This window comes from Acanthopagrus latus, chromosome 24, assembly GCF_904848185.1.
Source record: "Acanthopagrus latus isolate v.2019 chromosome 24, fAcaLat1.1, whole genome shotgun sequence".
In the NCBI taxonomy this organism is placed as follows: Eukaryota; Metazoa; Chordata; class Actinopteri; order Spariformes; family Sparidae; genus Acanthopagrus; species Acanthopagrus latus.
This window is the reverse complement of record NC_051062.1, coordinates 8,667,225-8,687,834: the sequence shown is the minus strand read 5'-3', so window position 1 is coordinate 8,687,834 and position 20,610 is coordinate 8,667,225. Positions and strand designations below refer to the sequence as shown.

General features: G+C 44.5%; 1 protein-coding gene across 2 annotated transcripts in view; it reads right to left on the bottom strand.

Annotated features, from left to right (window-relative positions):
- LOC119014958 (bone morphogenetic protein receptor type-2-like) overlaps nucleotides 1–20,610 on the bottom strand; it is a 30,864-nt gene that overhangs the window by 5,285 nt on the left and 4,969 nt on the right. For both annotated transcript variants that reach the window (XM_037090428.1, XM_037090429.1), the window contains exons 2-10: nucleotides 13,142–13,327; nucleotides 12,662–12,841; nucleotides 8,989–9,096; nucleotides 8,717–8,808; nucleotides 5,647–5,877; nucleotides 3,468–3,582; nucleotides 2,043–2,203; nucleotides 809–956; nucleotides 383–519 (exon numbers count right to left, since the gene is read on the bottom strand). In XM_037090428.1, the coding sequence (XP_036946323.1) occupies nucleotides 383–519; nucleotides 809–956; nucleotides 2,043–2,203; nucleotides 3,468–3,582; nucleotides 5,647–5,877; nucleotides 8,717–8,808; nucleotides 8,989–9,096; nucleotides 12,662–12,841; nucleotides 13,142–13,327 (1,358 nt within the window). The remainder of the gene's footprint in view (nucleotides 1–382; nucleotides 520–808; nucleotides 957–2,042; nucleotides 2,204–3,467; nucleotides 3,583–5,646; nucleotides 5,878–8,716; nucleotides 8,809–8,988; nucleotides 9,097–12,661; nucleotides 12,842–13,141; nucleotides 13,328–20,610) is intronic.

The window sequence follows — 20,610 nt, the reverse complement described above, 5'->3', positions numbered from 1 at the left end:
CACATACAAACGATAGATCGATAAATAACTTGACTAGAATATCTATGTGAAATGTTTTGTCTATGTTATTGATTTTCATTGCCTTTCAAGGCCCTCCCCCACAATCTGATTCAAGCTTGTGACCTTCAGTGATCATTGTACCGCTATTTTGTTTCCAGTGTTTCCTGTCTGGATGGTCACAATCTAATAAAAGGTGAATCCATCAACAGCTCATTTAAAAAAAAAAAAAAAAAGACAAAAACAAACCCAAGATGTCCCTCAGATAATAACAAGTGACTGAAGTTGTTGTGACACGTTTCACAATCTGCTGACGGTGTTTATCTCTGCTCATTCTAGTATTATAATCTGAATCCTGGCTCGGCTCACAGACGCACAAACGCACCAAACTGTTCTCTTTCCAGGCCTCGGGGAATTTGGGCCGTTGCTTCTCCCTGGATACCAGGACCTGCATGTCCTCAAACGTCGGGTGGTTCCCTGCCTCCGCCTGGAAGGCCATCTGGTACTCTGGCACAGACTCTCCTAGAGGTAGGACAGGGAGAGGAAGGGTGTGTCTGAGATATCTTTCATGCAGCAGAAATATTCATTAATCTTATTAATGCACTTCTTCCCTCTCACTATGACTAATGTGTATTTAATTGCTTTCTGCTGTATCTAGCACAGGAAAGGGGCCCGTCCATGTGTTGTTTGTGCTAATCGCGCTGGTAAAAATTTGAACGACGACACAAAAATGTGCGTCTTTGAAGAACCGGTGCTCATCCGATCCGTCAAAGTCGTAACACACTTCACCCGGTCTGTCCGCCTGCCTCACCTGGGAAAAGGTCGGTGCATCTCATGAAGGTCTCCCAGTAGATCAAACCCAGGGCGTACATATCCACCTGCTTCAGCGCCGACTCACAGTCCCTCAGGTTCACCGCCCCCTCCAGCACCTCTGGAGCCATGTAGCGAATTGTCCCCACCTGGTAGACAGAGCAGGGAGACAACGGAGGGCGGTGAGAAGAAGAAGGATTGTGATGAACGATGAGGTGAGACGGGAGGAAAAAAAAAATTAGACAAGGTGAGAAAGGATATTCTAAAATTAGACATCGGCAGAAAACTTTATTCTCCTATTATATCTTTTTCTGTGCACCAGCTCAAGGCTTTTCATGAGTAGTTGTGATTAATACATCGTCACACGCAGGGCTGATCAAGTTGCCATCACTGCGGAAGCATCTCAGACCTGTGCAGTAACACTGTAATGTATGAAAAGATTTAAAATATGTACGTTGAAACTTGAGGCAACAGGATACCATTGAAGTAGTGGTTATTATTTGTTTTCATCAAGATTTTGCCACATTTTCATAGACAGCAAAGCATCTTTTCACCACATGTACAGTGCGACACTCTGGGCTGTGCTGCTATCAGCATTCAATCATCACATTTGCATTCTGATTTTACTGAGATTTAATACGGCTCCTGTCATGCCAAGTTTTATGAGAGGGCTCTGCAACTTCACTGATTTTAAATTCAAGATGAATCGTGGCCTAATCAACCCAATCGCACATAAATGCAAACACTAAATGTTTTAATGCTGTGAAATCATGTTGGTGTGAGGTCCGCTGATGTTGTTACATCCTGCCCGGGGACTGCAGATGTAAATTAGCTCATAGGTATGCAGTGCTCCGCGTCCGGACGGAGGAGGCTGGACAAAAAAATTACAAAGTCAATTTCACACTTGTGTTTGATACATGAAATGTCTTTAATTCCACTCCACTTTAATTCCACTCTGCCATCGCCAGTAATGCTGCCTTCACTAGAGAGCGCATACACATAAATCAGCCGCTGGATTCTGTGTGTAGGGAGGAGAGTTATCTACAACCCCAGCCTGGAGCTGTAAAGGGTCTCCTCTCCTCCTACCGAACACAAACTGGAGGCTGAGGTAGATTATTTCAGCCGCAGTCTGTTACACAAACGTTTGTTGAAATACGGTCGCTGCACGACATCCTGCAGATAATAAAAGCCATAAAAGAAATCTTCTTTTGTCCCGCTTCCTGCGGAACACTCACCTCACTAATAGCAGCGTTGTCCTCCTCTCCGTGACGTGCCGGCCTGTTTCCCGTCAGCTTCATAGACAGGCCAAAATCGATTATCACACATGTGCCGTCGGCCTTGACCAGAACATTTCGGCTGTTCAGGTCCCGGTGGGAAACTGCGGGCTTGTACAAGTCTGAATGCAGGCGGAGGGGAAGGCGATGGAGAGGATCAGGAGAAGAAATGAGACAAAAGAATTGGGCTAATTTACTTTTCATTAAACATTTAAGCCCGTACGGCACTCCCAAAAAAATTCCCTGCCTTCCAGATACAACGTGCTCAAGCAGTTTTTGTCACATTTACAAATGAATGATAACATCCAGAAAATCCCCTCACATTGCTTTCTGTTCCCCCTCATTACCCATTGTTCAGCAAAGCAAGCAGCACTGTCAACAGACAGCTAAACCCTCTAATCTAATCTACAACAATGGGATTATGACCATATCAGAGTCGCCTTGGCCTGCAGTACCGTGCTGTCCAGCAGAGGGTGCAGCGAGGCAGGCTGGAAGTTGTGGCAGCCACCACAGTAATCTGCTGCCTTCTATTGATGTGCAGGAGGAGTGGGGGAGGATGACGACTGTATCAAAGCCGGAGAGATTGTGGTGTTAGCGGCTCCACGCAGAGCTGACAAACACCAGCCCTCTCCTTCTCTGCTGTCACTTCTTCTCATCACTTTAGGTTTTTACAGCGGGGAGAGGTGGACGCCCCCGCTAGCACAGGGAGAATGGCCTCCCTCGCACACAACTGCGAGCGCACTTTCTTCTTCACTTCTGAGCCTGCTTGATGTGTATCCGCGCTGATGAAGGGAAAAGAGGAGGGCCAAGTTCAACCGCCAAGTTGTCACTTCTGCCTCCTAAGACTTGGTTTATTAAGCCCGAAGGACAGTCACATGTCATCTGAATCCCTATCTCGCCTCCGCCTGCCTGCCTTCCTTCCTTCCTTCCCCCTACTTTGTCCCTCTCTCCCTTTTTTTTTTTTTCACTCTCTCTGAGGCTAGCTAGAGGCCGGTCTATAAATACCCTCGGCTGGGCGTGCACGCAGCGTGTTTGTCAAAATGCAGGGATGCAAATCGCTCCAAGCCAAACAGACCCACGTGGAGCTGCAGTGTGCAGGTCGTAAGAAGGCTCAAGCGCCAGGATGGAGGGAGAATCACGTACACATACACGTACACACACACACACACACACTCGAAAGCCTTTCTAAGTAATCTAAACTAACTGAGCTACGCACACATTTTCTAGCATAATTGTATGTATTTGTGTTTCAGTAACAGATGGAAGCGGCAGCCTTGGAACTTGAGCCTCGGTAAACTGTGAGCAGTTATGTAATTAACTGTCTGCGCGCGCGTGTGTGTGTGTGTGTGTGTGTGTGTGTGTGTGTGTGATTGCCCTCCAGCTCACCTCCTTTGAAGAGCTCGGTGTGCAGGTAGGCCAGGCCGCGGGTGACGGAGTGAGCGAGCCGGCAGCTGCTGACCCAATCGTTGGTCTGGAGGCCCAGGTAGCGACTCAGAGAGCCCTGAGGAGAGGGGGACAAAAGGCGGATAAAAGCGGATGAGGGAGGGGGTCAAGAAAAAAAAAAGGGATACCAGAGGGAAATATCAGGGAAGCGTGGGCGAGAGGGATGCAGATAAAAATCAATCGCAAGCATCACTTTCCAGGTCTAACAAGATAAGCAGAGACTTGGGGGGGGGGGTGCTGACTTGGTGTTTGTTGCTTCAACACATTAGAGTGATGCGTAGAACACATTCAACAGCCAAGATAATTTTACCTCCGTGGCATCTTCACCATGAAAAAAATCTCCAAAAAGGTCAAAACTGACAATTCACATGATGATTATCTTCACATTTAAAACTCGGAGCTTTTAAAAGGGCCGTCCTTGTGCTTTGATCCTTTCACAATAAAACCAACTTAGAATATTTTATCACGGCCCAATTAAAGTTACAAGTTTTTTTTTTTTTTTCCGGTTTGAAGAATTTGGTCCATGGACGAGGACTATCAAAAAAAGCCATAAAAATGTTTACCAGAATTTATACTGGATATTATTAATTTCCTTCCGCAATTATCTCTATCAGCCCTGAAAAACCCATTATGGCCCTGGCCCTGACGCACAGACACACAGACACACACACAGACACACACACACACACACACACACACACACACACACACACACACACACACACACACACATCCCAACACACACAGACGCACACTTAATCTTTTCTCTAAAAATCAATCACAAGGCAATTCGCGCATCCGCTACTAAAGAATATTACATTAGATCTGTTCGTTTTAAATAAATTATATTATCGTTTGCTTGACTGCATTATGTGTCCCGGTGTCCTGTCCTAGCTTGCACTGCGTTTCCATGACAACATGTGCCAGAGTAATGATTACGATGCACAATGGGCTTCTTTCATAGGCTGCCTTCAGGTCGGCTGACTGGTAATCATCAATTTCGGGCAGCAACAGTTTTTAGTTAAGTCGACATTAATATTGAAGGGTTTCTAGAGGCAGTTTTCTTCTGCTGCACCAGCTGCATGATAATTTATCTGCAGGAAAAGGTGAGCTGGGTGAAAAGATGTACTTTAAATTTACATCAACTCCACTCTGTTGTGTGGTTCAGAATCCACATTAAAGGAGGACGATGGTTAGTGTTGCTAGTGGTGGGATCCGCTATTTCTGCACTGGGATCGGATTGACTTTACACAGACAAGGGATTCATTATAAATTATTATAACTCATTGATCTCTTTTTTCCCCCTCATATCAGAGTTGGATCATGTTACCGCTACTGCTAACTCAACATTTTCATCATATTAAAATCACTGAGCTGGCTTTAATTGTGAAGCAACCACAGGAAACGCTGTCTATTCGTCAAAGTGCTGACTGTAACGTTTCACACGATGTGGTCATTTTTTGGTCTGGCAGGAGAGCGGGATGGAACAGGAAGGTGCAGCCACAGCCAGATGGGAGATGAAGAGCTCCACCTCCACCTCCACAGCAAAGTAACACACTTGTTTTACTGTGTCCAGCTTTGGGCTGAATTCAATTTTATCCAATATTCAGAATGGTAGTCTGGCACAAATTTTGCCCTTAACAAATATCGCACCTCCTGTGATTTGGATGTTGCACTATTACATATTGCAATTTCAATACAATTCTAATGGATTTTTCTACCTTATAGCCCCGCCGTTGTGTTCGAAGAAAATGTGGTGTGCAGATCAAGGTTGGTCATGATGGGAAAAGCCATTATGTGAATCATTTATGCAAACAAAAACCAAAAAGTGGTTGGACTGTTAAAGATAAACCTGTCGATCACTTTTTATATTCCTGACAAAGTATCTGTTGAACAAGTGTTTGCTGCCCCTAGATTTCAGCGATCTGTGGTATGAAGCTGCACTTGTTGTTTCTACAGGTGCAACCAAACAAATCTGATTAGATTTTGGGGAGTTTGCCCCTCCCCAGTAAAACATCTAGTCTTTACAGGTCACAGAGGAAGGGAAGGGAATTTCATCGAACGCTGCCTGTATTTCAAACACAGTCTACATGCAAAACCTCCTGCTCCCTTCACTACTCACATGTGGGTAGTAGTCCATGACCAGCAGGTACTCAGTGCGCCCCTCCGGGCCTGTCCTCTCGTCGGCAGCCACAAACCGGGCGATGTTGTCATGCTCCAGCAGCGGTAGCCGATAGATGGAGCATTCATTCAGGAAGTTCTGGCGGTTGGCTGCCGTGAACACCTTCACGGCCACAGGCCGCTCGTCCAGGGATCCGCAGTAGACGGCGCCGTATCTGCCACGCCCGATAAGCTGAAAGAGGAAAAACTATTTATAGCCCTGTTGTTTTTGTAATTCTGGACCTTTAGCTCTCACTTGTCTACAAAGAAAATGAAAATGGTGAGAATAAAATGGTAATTTTGTTTGTGCTGCTTTGAAATGCCGCAGAAATGCTGATGAGCCAAGACACACAAAGATTCCTTGACAAATACTGAACAGGCAAAAAAAAAAAAAGAAACACAAAGAGAGGCACAAACACAAAAATATAAGAGACAGTCAGGCAGGAAGGCAGAGGAGAGAGAGGAAATAAACTAAATTACAGGCGAACAGCGGGGTTAAACAGTTAAAATGGCCCAAAGTCGGCTCCAAATCATTCAATTAGTTCTCTGAATTAACCCGAGCACAGCATGCCATTAAGGGCCTGACATTCAGCTTTAAAAGTCATCTGCTTGGGAGTACGAAATGAACTGGGGAGTGCATTTATTTCTGCGTGGGTTCCACCTCAGTGTTTGGTAAAAAAAAAAAAACAAAAAACAAAAAAAAACAGTTTATCTCTGGGTAGAAAATACACTGTGAAAGCGGCGGACTGTGTTTTGTCTATGAGTAATCCTCCCCTCCCCCTTTTCAGTGACTTTTCATGTGAAAGAACTTGTGCCTGTGTTTGATAAGCACAAGGACAGCCTTCTGATTCAAATCCTCTCTGAAAGGTACCGTTCACTAACTCTAGTCTGAAATGCAATAAATGGACGGCAAAACGAGAGAAAAAGACAACGCCGAGCCTCGGTGAGTGGATCATTGTGTCCACTACTGATTGGCCTCCATCTGAAGCATCTCTGGCTTTGAGAGAATGTTTCACATGAAAATTTCACTTTTTTTTTTCAGCACGATTGCTTGTGGTGTTAAGACGCTGATGGCACAAATTTGATAAAATGGCTGCTCTGGTGAATTGCAAGAAATACAGTACAAAAATAAACATCAGCACACAGACACAGCTAAAGAAAAATGTGCCTGTTTTCTCCCCCAACCTGGGTCTTTTTCTTCTTACTAAAGGTGCAGTGTGTAGGACTTAGGGGGATCCATTAGCAGAAATTATATCCAATTCATAATAATCGCCTGAACCTAAGAATCTCAAAATTAGAAAGAGCGTTTTATATCTACAGACTCTTCGCGAAACTTGTGTCGGCCGTCAGCGCAGCCCCAATGTTTTGAAAATGCAACTTAAAGATAAGAGTTGTCATCGCCACTAGAGCACCACAAACTTGTTTGTCATTTTTCCCGGTTGCTCTGTAAGTACCTCCAAATGCAGTTAACTCAACTAGCTAATGGGGCTGAATTCTCTGTACTTCTAGTCAGAAACAAGGTTAACCAAGAATGTTTTAAGGAGGCTCCTGATGCTTGACCTGATATACCAATCTTTTGCTGGAACAAAAGAAATTCTACAAAGTTGGTGAATGCAACACTGCTACGACTCAGAAATCCCTGAATTTTACCTTTAGCTTTCATCTGACAAATCGGCTCATGAACTGCACCTAAATAGTCGTCTCGACAGAAACATGTTTTGGAGAAATCCTTTTATTATAAGCCTGCGCACGACAGTTTAAAAAAAAAGAGAGATAACAAAGTTTTTCGTAAAGCTTTCGTAAGTTGTACTTTTAAAGCTACAGCTGCCATCACACCATCTCCTGTGGCTGGATTTATTTAAATCCCTGCTTATTTTGTCATCTTGGCTGAATATCATCCACACTCCATTGACTTCCTATCACAATATGAGCCTTCCCGCTTCCATATCAGGTTTTCCATATCCTGCGTCAGTGTAAGCAAAACCCTATTTCTGTGCGCCCTGACCTGTCACTTAATGCGTCCTGCCGTGATCGGATGATAAAGGTCACATTGGAACGACAAATGTAACCGTAAACCTTGATGTATTTTGGGTGTATTTTTTGCCTCTATGCCTTTGGTTTCTCCTTTATCTTTCTTACGCTTGTCTCCCTCCCTCCCTCCCTCCCAAACACACACTCTCACTGCGTGCAGAGTAGCTGAAGCCAGCAGGAACACTTTATGTCTGAACCAGGGATACAAGCTTTTATCATCTAAAAACAGACAAGTGAAAATCGGCAGGATTAGGGGTATAAAACATGTAGTGAGCTGTGCTGTTGAAAGGATCTTTTTTTAAAAGAATATTTTTTATATGACAATTTAATGGAGACCTATTACGCTTTTCCGTTTTATTCTTTTCCTTCGGTGCATTATGTTGGTTCTTGTGCACGTAAAAGGAAAAACACTGCTCCTCAAACGCCTCATCATTAGTCCCGCCGTGAATTATGCGACTTTGTGACAACACTCTCCGCCATCGCCATGTCAAATACTTGCATAATTTATGCTAAGCGGCTAGTTTGGCTCGTAAAGATTGATTTAGCACAGCTGCTCTGTTAGCTGTGCTGGCTCAACAATCAGAGGAGACACAAACATGTAAACCTATGCTAGTAGTGACACTAAATACAGTTATGAAGGAGGAAATTTGTATTTATATGCTTTAAATAACTAAACTATATAAAATTGTGGCATTGTAGCAGTAATATTGCCAAATCGTGATTAGTCAAATCACCATTAATAAAAGTGAATCTATAATCAACGCTCTACTGGCCCCCGATTGTCTCATTTGGCTAGTGAGAGTAGTATTACACAGTGTTATGCTGGCACTCACACTGTCACACTAAATACTTTGGCTCTTTCCTGGGCCAGAAAACAAATTGATTCGATTGATGAACAGATGACTGTTTGGCACAAAACTAAAAATATTACAAGTTGGAGGCAGTCTACACATAGACAGCCATGCACAGATGTACACAGAGACGAGAGTGTGCGGACTGACCTCCAGCAGTTTGAGATTGTCTAGGTCCAGCGAGCTCTCAGAGCCAGCAGCCTCCATCATATTCAGGTTGTGCAGCCCTTGCTTACCGTCTCCTGTGGAAGTACAGAAACACACAGAGAGCGCTCAGAAAAAGTACAGAACATGCAGACGCATTAAGACAAAACGTCGGCTCAGAATCCATTCATTACATTAATCGAAATTCTTCCAAAAACATTTAAGCAGCCTTGAATAATGAATGATCCTCCGCGCAGCGTGGCGCCATGGTAACTCACCGTGCATCATGCGGTAACCAAAGAAGGCTGCTACGGCAAACACGGCCAGCACCGACACTGTTGCCAGGGTGATAATTACTGTCTCCTCGTAGCCCAGTGTGCGAGGGTCTGTGGTGGGGGGGGGACACACATCAAAAACAAAAGTACAAATCAAAGTGTGACCTTTGTGTGGGAAGAACTAACAAGTGAAACAATGTGAAGGCCTTTGATTTGCGAGCAGGAAGTCTGAGGATGGCTGTGTACCAAAGCTAATATCTATACACTGAGTTCATTTGGTCGGCCATTACCTGTACAATTTGCTGCAGTACAGTACAAAGATACAATAGAACATTAATCAAGGTGGATAAGCTAAACGCCATATATTACATACATTGTTAACTCAACACGTTTTACTCTTGGTGAGTAAATACCATTCAAAACTCCATAAGAGATTTGTCTTATTTTGTGTAAGCCACACAAGTACTCTAATCCCTTTTTACAACTTCTGCCATGTTTTTCCACTGCAAACAAACAGCAGCAGCTTGTCCAGGTTATACATCATTACATCAAAAACCCTCTGCCTTCTGTCTGGGATGATTGTTTCTGCATATTTAGCACCGTGCGCAACTACCAAACTTGGAACAGCCATCAGCTTTAGTCTGTAGTACTCCTGCCACCAGGGAAGGAGAACACTGCGGGATATGAACGTAGATGTAAACAAGGTAGGATCTGAATAAAAACAGTCTTATCAGAGAGGAAATGCGCTGAACATAATTGGTCAGCCTAAGGACACACAGAATGTGTTTTGGTGAGTAATACAGAATGTAAACAAAACTTCACAGCACCTTTAATTCTTACTGTGAGCTGCAGCCTAAGCCACTTGGCTGTTTGGCTCACGTATGTTGTTACTGTAGGATGCCTTCCTTGTGCTCTAACCTATTTTACCTTTAATTCTTCCATTTGATATTGTGCAAATTCACTTTTTTATGTCAGAACACGTGTTGGAAAACAGAAAGGACCAGGATTCATAACTGGTTTGCATGTGATTGCACGGTTTTGAATAGCCAGTCAGTGGGCTTACAGCATGTTGCATTTACTCCGCTCTCCAAAATGTCAATAACATACACACAAACATCGAAATGTCTCGCAAGTACGTGTGTTTGCAGACCATCAGGCATGCCGGTGGAGCACATGAAGGAAAAGGCAAAAAAAATAAATAAGTTAAAGCAAACAACCACCGTGAAAGCGTGGTCAGCAGACTGGAAAGGAGCACGGGAAGAGAGAAACAGAGGATGTGTGGGAAGTGAATGAAAAGAGCGAGAGGAGGAAAATATGTAAAAGCAGAGAGAGAACACCAGAGAGCTGGTCCCGATGGCAGGTAGCTGAGGTGGCTGCAGTCTAGGCTGTCAGGTGTTTGTGATTAATGAAACTGCAACAGAGCTACTCTGGAGACAAACATACATATAGCAACACTTCTATACCACTACTCCACACTTGGCAGAAAGAGTATACAAACAGGAAAAACACTCTGCTGCATCCGTTACATCAGTCAACACACGGGTGCTGCTGTGAGACACCAGCTTTATCAATAATTGATGGCTTGAAGAGCCTAAGGGCAGCTTTGAATGACGTACAAGCATGAGCGTGCGTGCACACGCGCTCTGGCACACACACTAACAACATGGGGGGTTGACAGGATGGCTCCCCCCCTCAAATGCCAAGGTCAGTGAGTTCATAATCAACGAGAGGGTTGCACAGGAAGCCGTCTGACAAACACAGACGTGCACACACACACACAGACACACGCACCCCCGAACACTGTTTAAATTCTCCATAACATTAATGACAGTGCCGGGCAACAATCTTCATGTTTACCTGAAGTCTCTAGTCACTGGTTACATTTAAGGATGCTCCTAACATTCCTGTGCAACCCGAGATTACTCAATTGGTCTAAAAGTAGGAAAACACTCATTTATAAGAGCCATTTAGAACAGCATGCTGTATCCCAGGGATATCTAGTGACCCATTTAAGCCTACTTTTATGTTTTTAATAAAAGCAGTCAGGCAAGCCAGTGTGTGTGCATTAAGGTGGCAAATTAAAGCAGCACTTTGTAAGACTAATGTGGGCAAACTCTTAAAGCTACTCTGAAGGAAGGTGATTTTGAAGTAACGCGTATTTCTACACAGTGGTATTGCAACTTTTACTTCAAGATCAGAGTACTTCCTCCTCCCCCTAGCCCTGTATGTTGTCACCCGTGTCGGCTCTTCGCTTTTGATCACTCAGACCGCCAACTGACTCAAACTGTTTCCTGCTCCTCGTAACACTGGCGCAGATCTGCCCAGACATGTCAGGAATTTACAATCTTGCAAAAACAGTAAACAGGATTTTAAGTTTAGAGCACAGCCTTAAACTCAAACGTCACCGATTAATCAAACATCCTTCTTAACAGCCATTAACACCTAATGGTTATTTTTCCCCAAGGTCTGTCTTGTCACCCGTCTGCTCGGAGCAACAGTCACCGGCACGCCCGCAGACAGACAGATACAGCAGACGCCTTGTAATCCGTGGAATGCGGAGAGACGACACGAATGGTAGAGTGTGTGTTTGCGTTAATGTGTGGGCAGGAGCGATGGTGATGAGCCGCTGCCGCCATCCCCCGCTCCCCACCTTCTCCTGCCACACACGCTGCTTTCATTCACAGCTAAACCTCGAAAAGGAAGGAAGGAACAATTAACAATACATTGGTCTGATTTGTTTGACGTCTTACCGACAGTTTATTAACACGACAGACCAGCATTGATACAAATGGAATCCAATACCGACTACTTTCAAGGAATTTGATTGCGAATAATTTATACCAGCTCTGAGTGAGTACGCTATGAAGCTTATCTGTCGGTGAACTGAAGCCAATTCATCTCTGCGATTCACAGTTGTCAAGGCTCATAATGGATAACAATCAGGAAGCCGTGCGGCTGAATGATGAAGCGGAGGAAGAGGAGGAAGAGGAGGAGAGAGAAAGTAGGTGGAGGTAGAACAGCTCTGATGGTATCAAACATCCTTTCATTCTTTGCTGTTAATAGCTTTGTGTTTCAGGACTGTGTGGGCCCTGCATTTGTTTTCTCCCATTCTGCCGTTCGTCATTTTTCGTTCATTCATCCGCCCTGCGGGAGATTGTTGTAACCACTGCAGGAAAGTTCGATTTCATCCGGTATGAGCAATGACTCCATTAAAAGCTAAAAATGGGCTTCTAAGTGAATTCTTATGTCATTAAGAAAGGTTAATGACACACCATCTGAATCCAAAATACATTTCTAATCAATTAAATCACAGCTACGTTCTCAACACAACTCCATGGAGTTTTTTTTCTTGCTGGTGAAGCAACCTGATGTCACACGTGATCACCAGTTAAGTGATTTCCTTCACTGCCTCAACCTTCATAAAAACGGTCAACACAGAATTCAATAATAAAAGCCATAAGAGGACGAGCGTAGGCTGAGATCTGGCTTTGAATCCATCTGGTTCACATGTTTTCTTTGAGAGCTGACCACCGCTCATACAAAAGGAAGATGCATTACGACTAGAGAGGAATCCTTTGGCAAGAAGTGAAATGGAAACTCACTACAAAGCAAGCATGTGTTCGTCTATTGTATGACTGACGACATGTGAGGGGTGTGAGCGTGCACGCGTCCTTACAGAGGGGCTGTGCAGTGGTGGGGCTAGGAGTTGGGAAGTCCTCTGTGAAGTTAACATTGCACATGTCGCTGCCGCAGCAGCAGAAGTGGTACGTCCCGTTCTGGATCTGTGGAGGGAGGTTGGTCACCACGCAGCGGTCATCCCTGCAACCCTGGTGGTCGCCCAGGTGAGTCCAGCAACCTAAAATAGAGGGGAGACAGAAGAGTGTGTTGAGCTAATGAAATTAAAATCCAACAAAAAGATCCAATTACTGCAGACTGTTTATCTAACTTTGGGAGGAACTTGGTGCATTTCCACCGGTATTTCCGAAAGCTTATGGTTGCTATAGCGAAAGTTAATATACTAAGAGAGATATTACTGACTTTATCACTCATTGCCACTTGCGACTAGCATTTAACATTATCCCATAATTGTCACCTGTGGTGGTAGTGAATACAGTCTAATCCAGGACTAAGCAGTCAAAGGTCTCTCAAGTTCTACCTTGTTTGACAAGTCGCACTTCTCTCGAAGGACTTTTCTCCCACAGGCCAAAGCAGTGGCTGCCCTTGGTACATCTGATGGTGGTGTTCTCTGGGGAGACCCGGCCCTCGCCCCCGGCCACTCGCTCCACATCCCACTGCTGCTGCTGGTCCGTGAAGGCACACTCCCTCTCCTCGCCCTGCGCCGCTGTGAAGACACAGAAAAGATTGAGCAGAGCTGAATCAAATTTCAAGCAAAACAGAGCGTGTGAGCTGAGGAGAGACAAGAGACCGACAGCTTCAACTGCTTCATTAATTTATGCTATTTCATCGTGTCTCTGTATCGACTTTTGCTTCATTGCACAGAAACACGCACATTTCACATGAAAGTTTTCAGCCTGATGTGGATGAAAAGTCATGCACATCAACTCGCTCGCAGCGCATCTATATAACCACATACATGTACAGACACTTCCTGTCTGCTACACCAGCCACAGAGACGGATTGATACTGGCGTTGTGTCCGTCTATACAGGAAGAACCCACAGATGAAAAATAGCTGTCTGCCTGCACAGAGTGCTGCCTCTCACAAGCCAAAGATCAATAGAAATACCAATTCAAACTCTAGCCTGAAGGACAGAACACAAATGCATGCAGAGGCGTAGTGGAGAAGCGGACATTTGGGTTTGAAAGGAGCCTCATTAAAAACATAAAGAAACACCGAGTGAAAATGGCTTTAGCTACCACCGCATACTTAATGAATTCAACTGATTTATGGCCTTTGGCCTGTAGCTTGTTTTCTGACTTGTTTGCAGAAAAAATATGGACAAACTTCAGGTGCTGTCAGATTATGCAGAATGTGTCCATGAAATAGACATCTTACTTGCTCATGTGCAGCGAATGTCTGGAAGTGATTCCAGGGAGGCTCAGTTTGAGTCAATGTCAGAGCGTGTGTTTGTGTACGTAGCCTGCGCTGTGCATAATTTCAGATAAGGGAAACATGATGTGCCAGTTTGTTTCTTTTACTCCCAGCTCCTCCCTTTCCTCCTTGCCGGGAAGAGGGGGGAGGGCTGGAGGGGTATGTTACGAAGGGGGTGGAGGGAGGAGGGTGACTGCGCCCTGCCCAAGGTCGAGCTAGCCTGTGTGGGCAGAGGGTGACGCGATGGAGTGGTAGCACTGCTGGGCACGGCGCCAACGTTCCTCCTCTGCTCCCATCTGCAGATAAAGCTATCAACCCAGGCCTACTGTGGGCCTCGGCTGCCCTCAACCTGTGGGCCTTTACTGCCTACTGTTCAGTGGGACTGACTTTGCCTGCAGGGGGAAGCACGCTGTGTACAAGCAGAACGGGAAAGGAGTTCAAACTCAGGGTTAAATATGTGGGGGATTTTATTGCGATGAAGAAACTGAATTTCAAAAAGATGACGATGGCATCGTCAGGGTTAGCGGATAGATTCCCGACGGGGCGGATGTTTCTACACTGGTATGCGAATTCACATGCTCTGCGTTCAATTGAACACCAAAAGGTACATGCACTGAATTTTAATCATACATATGTTGTACTGTACATGTTCTCACTGTATCAAAACTATAAGGCGAGAAAACACATGAAATAAAGCAAATCAATACCGGGCAGTGTTTCCGTTTCAGCTCAAAGCCAACACGAGCACTTTACATGAACGTCATGGAAATAACTGATTTCAGAGGACAATGATTTTCCCCAAAATGAGCACCAGCTCTGCCATTAAACCAGAACATTAAATGGGAGACATCACGGGCTGGCACTCACTCATATTTTACCACTTTTCGTTTGCCACAGAGGGACGATCAGCTCTGAGCTATTAAAGTCTGGTGATGCATTTTTATAGGAAAAATACAAGCACGTTTATTTACTCTCCATTTCCATTTAAATGAAATAAAAAGACTCACGTTCTAAGCTGTATGTTCTCTGTTGATTAAAAAGAAACTTGAAAAGGTAAGGAAGTGATTTAACTGTGTGTTTGTCCTGCTCTTTTGTAAACTCAGACGTTGGCATTTACGGCTGACTAGCTTTCCTCCCACAATAGTAACAATCTACATTACTTTCGAGTGCAGGGGGCATTTCAAACTACATTATTTTATCATCAACTGGTGAGTAATGTCCACTTATTGCCTGGGATCTCATAGCTTTAGCTTCAGTCTGTTTGCATGATATCATATGGAGCCATTTAGTGCTTATTTTTAAGAGGCCTTTTGCAAATTTCTCATTTCAGAACCAGTCAGCTAGAAAGAGATAAAAGTCAGACTGAAACAGCGTCATCAGCCAACTCAAATACTGGTAACTTAAGTTGCTGGTTAGATAGAAGTGAGGAAATCAGCTTGAAGTGGCTGACATTTCAGTCAACAAAATACGACACAAACCTTAACATGAGTGGCTTTCTGTCTACACGCTACATTATTTTATCAGCAACTGGTTAGCAATGTTGACTTTTATGCCTGGGAACTGTCAGCTTTAGCTTCAGGCTTTTAGCATGATACCTAGACCTGCTTCGGTTCACCAAGTTCTGAATTCCTGGACCCAAGAACTGTTTTTGTTAAATGTAGCTAGTGCAATGTCGTGAAGGGGCACTTGGACTGTTAAACTCCATCTCTTGTGACACTTAAAAAAATGTACAGGGCTTCCTTGAGTGTGACAAATTCCGCCATGAGTAGGCTTCCTTTACAATAACCAAGAAGTGGGCATCGGAGGCGAGGGTGTGAGTTTCGGAGAAGGAACTCTAGTAAAAAGAGGAGAAACAATGGAAGGAAGGGCCTAGCCGGGGGACAACACCCATAGACAGTTAGACAAACAGACTGACCTTGTACTGAGATTGGGAGAACAGAAATCCATAGAGCAGAGTATCTTCTGTCTTTCTCCCAAAGCTGACATTAATTATTAACATTCTTACTATAATCCAAGGCCGTGAAATCAAAAACCTCATAATGAAGCTCGAGCTACGAGAGCTCTTGGGCTTGAAACAACTGAGAAGGCAGATAAACGCAGTTCAACCTAGAAATTGAACTTAGAGTTGATTCACAAATATTAATTAACTTTGCACTTCATTGTTGTCTGGGGAAAAGGTTATTTGAGTGTTGATTCGACACAATATTGATTCACAATATCTTGAAAAACATCGACATTCTATAACATGTTCAATACACAGGAAATTGGCCCTCGCTAATTGGAAAGCACACACTAATCACACAGCAGCCGTCTGGAAGTATAGAACCTTTTTTTTTTCCTTGCAAATCTGGCAGCTCTATTTAAAAAGAGGAGACAGACAGTGTAGCACGGGATGGTGCTCAAACCCCAGCAGTCACATTTCAGCATTTGCTCATTTGCAGTCTGAGCCATGGGAGCACTCCTGTAGTCACATTTCATTGGTTTGTCTGCAGCGCGGCTCGCCTGTGGTTGGTTCTTTCCCCTCAATCCTATCGTTTTTGGGAGCATTTCTGGTTGGATGCCAATCCGTGTGTTTATCTCCGATTGGCCGAGGACAGCTCTGTCCCTGGTTCTGCTTCTGTGGAGCTTGCTGTGTGATCTTGGCTTGCACTGCAGTATTGGATTGTGGGTCAGAGTATGCAGGCAAGGCCAGTGGAGCGAGGCAGATGAGAGAGAGAGGGAGAGAAAGAGAGGGAGAGAGAGGGTAGTCATATCAAAAGGCTTCGGAGTAGTTTTCTGCTCCAAGCCTGTTCATTGGATGATGGCAGGCACTGCTGAGTGTTTACCCATGGCCCAGTTATTTGCTAATCTCTCCCCCCCTTACCCTCCTCCCCCAATTGGCCTTCGGTGCACCCTCCCTGCCCGGACTACCCCCATCCCCTCAGCCTCGCTGCTAAAAAACAACAGCGATCTAATCTGGCTCTCTCCTTCCTACTGCCAAGGCCCGTCGGAGCGTTGCAAGACATGGCAGTCTGAGACTTGATTAAAAGTCACTGAGTGCGCTGATGTGTCTCTGTTTTCTCTCCACAACTAGTTCCGAGTTCAGATCCAAGATTAGAGGCACAAACAGAAGGTGGGAGGGGCAGCGGGGGGAAAAAAAAGAGCAGAGGAGACTCTCTTGACTGAAGGCTGAAACGTGCTCGATGCACCCGTGCACGCACCATCTCCTCTGCAGGCATGCGTGCACTGTCCGCAGCCACTGAAGTTGTGCTCGCTTGCTGGAGGAGAACGGGCATAAAGCAGGCATGTGGAGCCTTTTTATCCATGCTGACTCTGCGTCAGTATCAAAAATGTATGCTTTCAAACACAGGCCTCGGCTCTAGTGTGTGAAGCAGACGAACACACCCCGAGAACTGATATCGTGCCATCTTGCACGATGGGTGCATCCCCCTGCTGCAGAAAAAAAGTAAAAAATGCAAAAACAACGTATGCACGTTTGCAAGGTGCTGTCACCATCGCAGCTAATCGTACCTGCTGCTGCTGTTTGGGTGCATGCTTGTTGCTGAGGTAGGATGGATGGGTTTTCAAGGGAGTATTTGCTGACACCCCCAATTTTCCAAGTCCCCTGGTTGAGTTTAAAGACGTGGGGGGTGAGTGGGCTTTAATCTGTCCCATCTGTTGCCTAGGGACTGCCCAGTCCCCCACTCTCAAAAACACCACCACTCAGTCTGTGTCTGTCTGGGTCTGGTACAGTTATGCTAATCCTGGGGCTTATACTACCCTCAAAGCTTAGAGGCCTCCATTATTGACCACAATGCATTTATACCGAAATTCGCCGGCCCCCCCTCCCTCCCTGTATACCTTAACTTTCCCGAATATGTGATACACAGATGACAGAGTGGCTGAAGTGGTGTTTACTGTCGCACAGCGGGGGGGGATAATCTCAGATTATTTATGAACAAGCAAAAGTTTGCTTTCAGGCCGCGTCTGAATTCAGTCTCTGTTTATGACAGCATCTTTCTCCTTGACGAGTAAATGAACAGCCATTACAGGCCTGACGTGCCACATACTCTCCAGGACACCTCCACCCACTTCGCTGTCACCTCAGGAGGCCTGTGGTTGTGTCTGGTATGAAGGGGGGTTTTCACCTGTTCTGCAAACAACTGCAAACTCAGACGTCATCCTTTTAAACAACTGAGACAATTAGTCTATGAATGGGGCACTATGTAACTTCGAGGAAGAAAGTCAATTTTTTTTATTTACAGTATCAGTAAGATAATAATGCAGCAATATATAATTTTTTAGCAATAACTAAATAAACAAGTGGTTCTCTGAGGAGGTCCCCAGACTGCTGTTTGAAGCTAGACAGGTGGCAGGGTCCGCCACATATAAACAGTAAAACGGTATGAAATTGTGTTGTCCTTTAAGGTCAGTTTGTTCACTCTGTTTATTCATGATACCAAAGAGGGAAAAAAATGAGTCAATGAGGATCTTTTCTCTTCTGATTAAAGTTGCTTCCCCAAAACTACACAGTGCACCTTTAAGTCATTATTTTTAAAAAATGCGGAGTTAAAGCTTCTGAATAGTGAGGATGTTCTGCTTTTTCTTCGCCTCGTGTGATGGTAAATCGAATTCACTACGGTTTTGGAGCGTGGAGCACGCAAACAAGCAATTTGATGGGATCATGTTGGCTTTACGAAATAGCAAGGGGCATTTTCCACTATTATTTTCTGACTGATTCATACAGAAAAATAACATTTAGTTGAACTGTATCGCCAGACTAGTGTTGTCATGATCCTGGAATTTCCAACTTCGACTCAATACCTTGAAAATGAGTATTGAAACAGTTTCAACTACAATACACTAATATATATACCAAGCTGACATGTAGGCAGATATGTCCTTGGTTCTGCTTTAGTTGAGTACATGTGGGCTGAAAGGCAATAAGAAGTTGCAGCACAGAAATACCAAACTAGGTTTAAAGTCATTTAGAAACACTGTCTCCATTACAGCGACTCCATTGTCCTCCAGAGAGCACTGGGAAGTTTTTGTGCACACTGTAAAATGCTCAGTTTGCAACCAAAAAAACCCAATGAAATACCTAGTAAGATCATTTGTTAAGTATAATTACTTGTAACTGGTGAATCTATCAGCCTGAAGAACCCTGTATCAGTGGGACTATACTCATCAGCCCTTAAAGCCGTCTCCTGCTCTTCTCTGCAGTTATTTTTCTTCCTGGGATATTTCTCAGAGGAGTGCTGTGAGTGCACCATTGGTCCGAGACCTGCACCTTCCACCAATGATCGCCTGTAAATCCCGGGATCTAGTAACTGCACCTCGTGCTGTTTCTGCTGTGATTATAAAGCTGATGTGGATGGAAACATTATAAAAGGCTCAGATAACGGTGGCAAAATATAAAGACAGGCCACAGGAGCACTATCACCTTCACATGTCCCCCTCCCTTTCAAACTTCTTTTCATAAAAATAAGGGAAAACGTGAACTGGTTCATCCATACTATGGGCAACATTTTTTTTTGCGCGCTCTAGACTTATTGTCTCTGCTGGTCAAGGAGAACGCTTCGTGTTAATCATAGGCTGTCACTCTGAGTTACCATCTCAAGGCTGCACCTTTTGTTTTCTGAAACATCCACTAATTTCTCCTTTTTGCCAAACCAGAAGCTTCGGCTGAACACTGTTCTATTGTACCTCGCTTTGCTTTTACCTCTGCACAGAACTCAAACCCGAGGATACCGAGAGAGAAACACATTGATTTTTTTTTTCGTCTAATAGAGCACAAGGCTAGCTTAGACACCAAACACCCCCCCTCCATCCCATTCCAGCATTCATTGGTCTGCTTCTAGCCGCAGTCAGTGTCATCTCTTCTCATGAAATAACGATGTGGACTGAGTGCAAAATATTATGGAATCAAAGTGGGCGCAGTGCTGTTATATCCTTCTGCACATGCAACTACTTCCTGTCTAAATTGCATCGCTCCAGTTCTTCGAATGCGGACGCCAAATTGTTGCCTCGGAGTGCACGCACCATTATATTACCCCCCTATTTTTGCTTCCTCCATACACACACTGGTTGCCTCGCCTCGAGATTTTAACATTTTACGAGCCACCTTGACCCATTTACTATCTTTGTGTTTACCACCAGAAGCATCTGTCTGACTGTAATGCACATTCAGCTGGCTGGTTTGAGAGCCACAGGGTGATGCAGCTCGGCAGCGCAGGCCCCGGGGCTTTGGGCTAGGAATCGGTGCCGCTAATTGAAACACACAAATTTACTACAATACTGACATACAGAATTAGTTTTTCGAGGCATTGATTTGTTTTAATTGGTGTACTGCTTCCGTACAGCCTCTGGAAGTCAATATAACTAATAGATGCATACATTTGCCGGAATTATTATAAATATGAATGTATAATTAATCGGATTTCCACAGTAAAATGCCTTAAACCAATTCAACCTATGTTATATGTTTTGTGGAGTTGTGTGCTTACATTACCTTTAAACCAGCACAATCTACAATATAATTCAAGGTAATGCTGCTTTTGATTTGATCGCCTGCGGCTCAGAAGTTCTATGGGG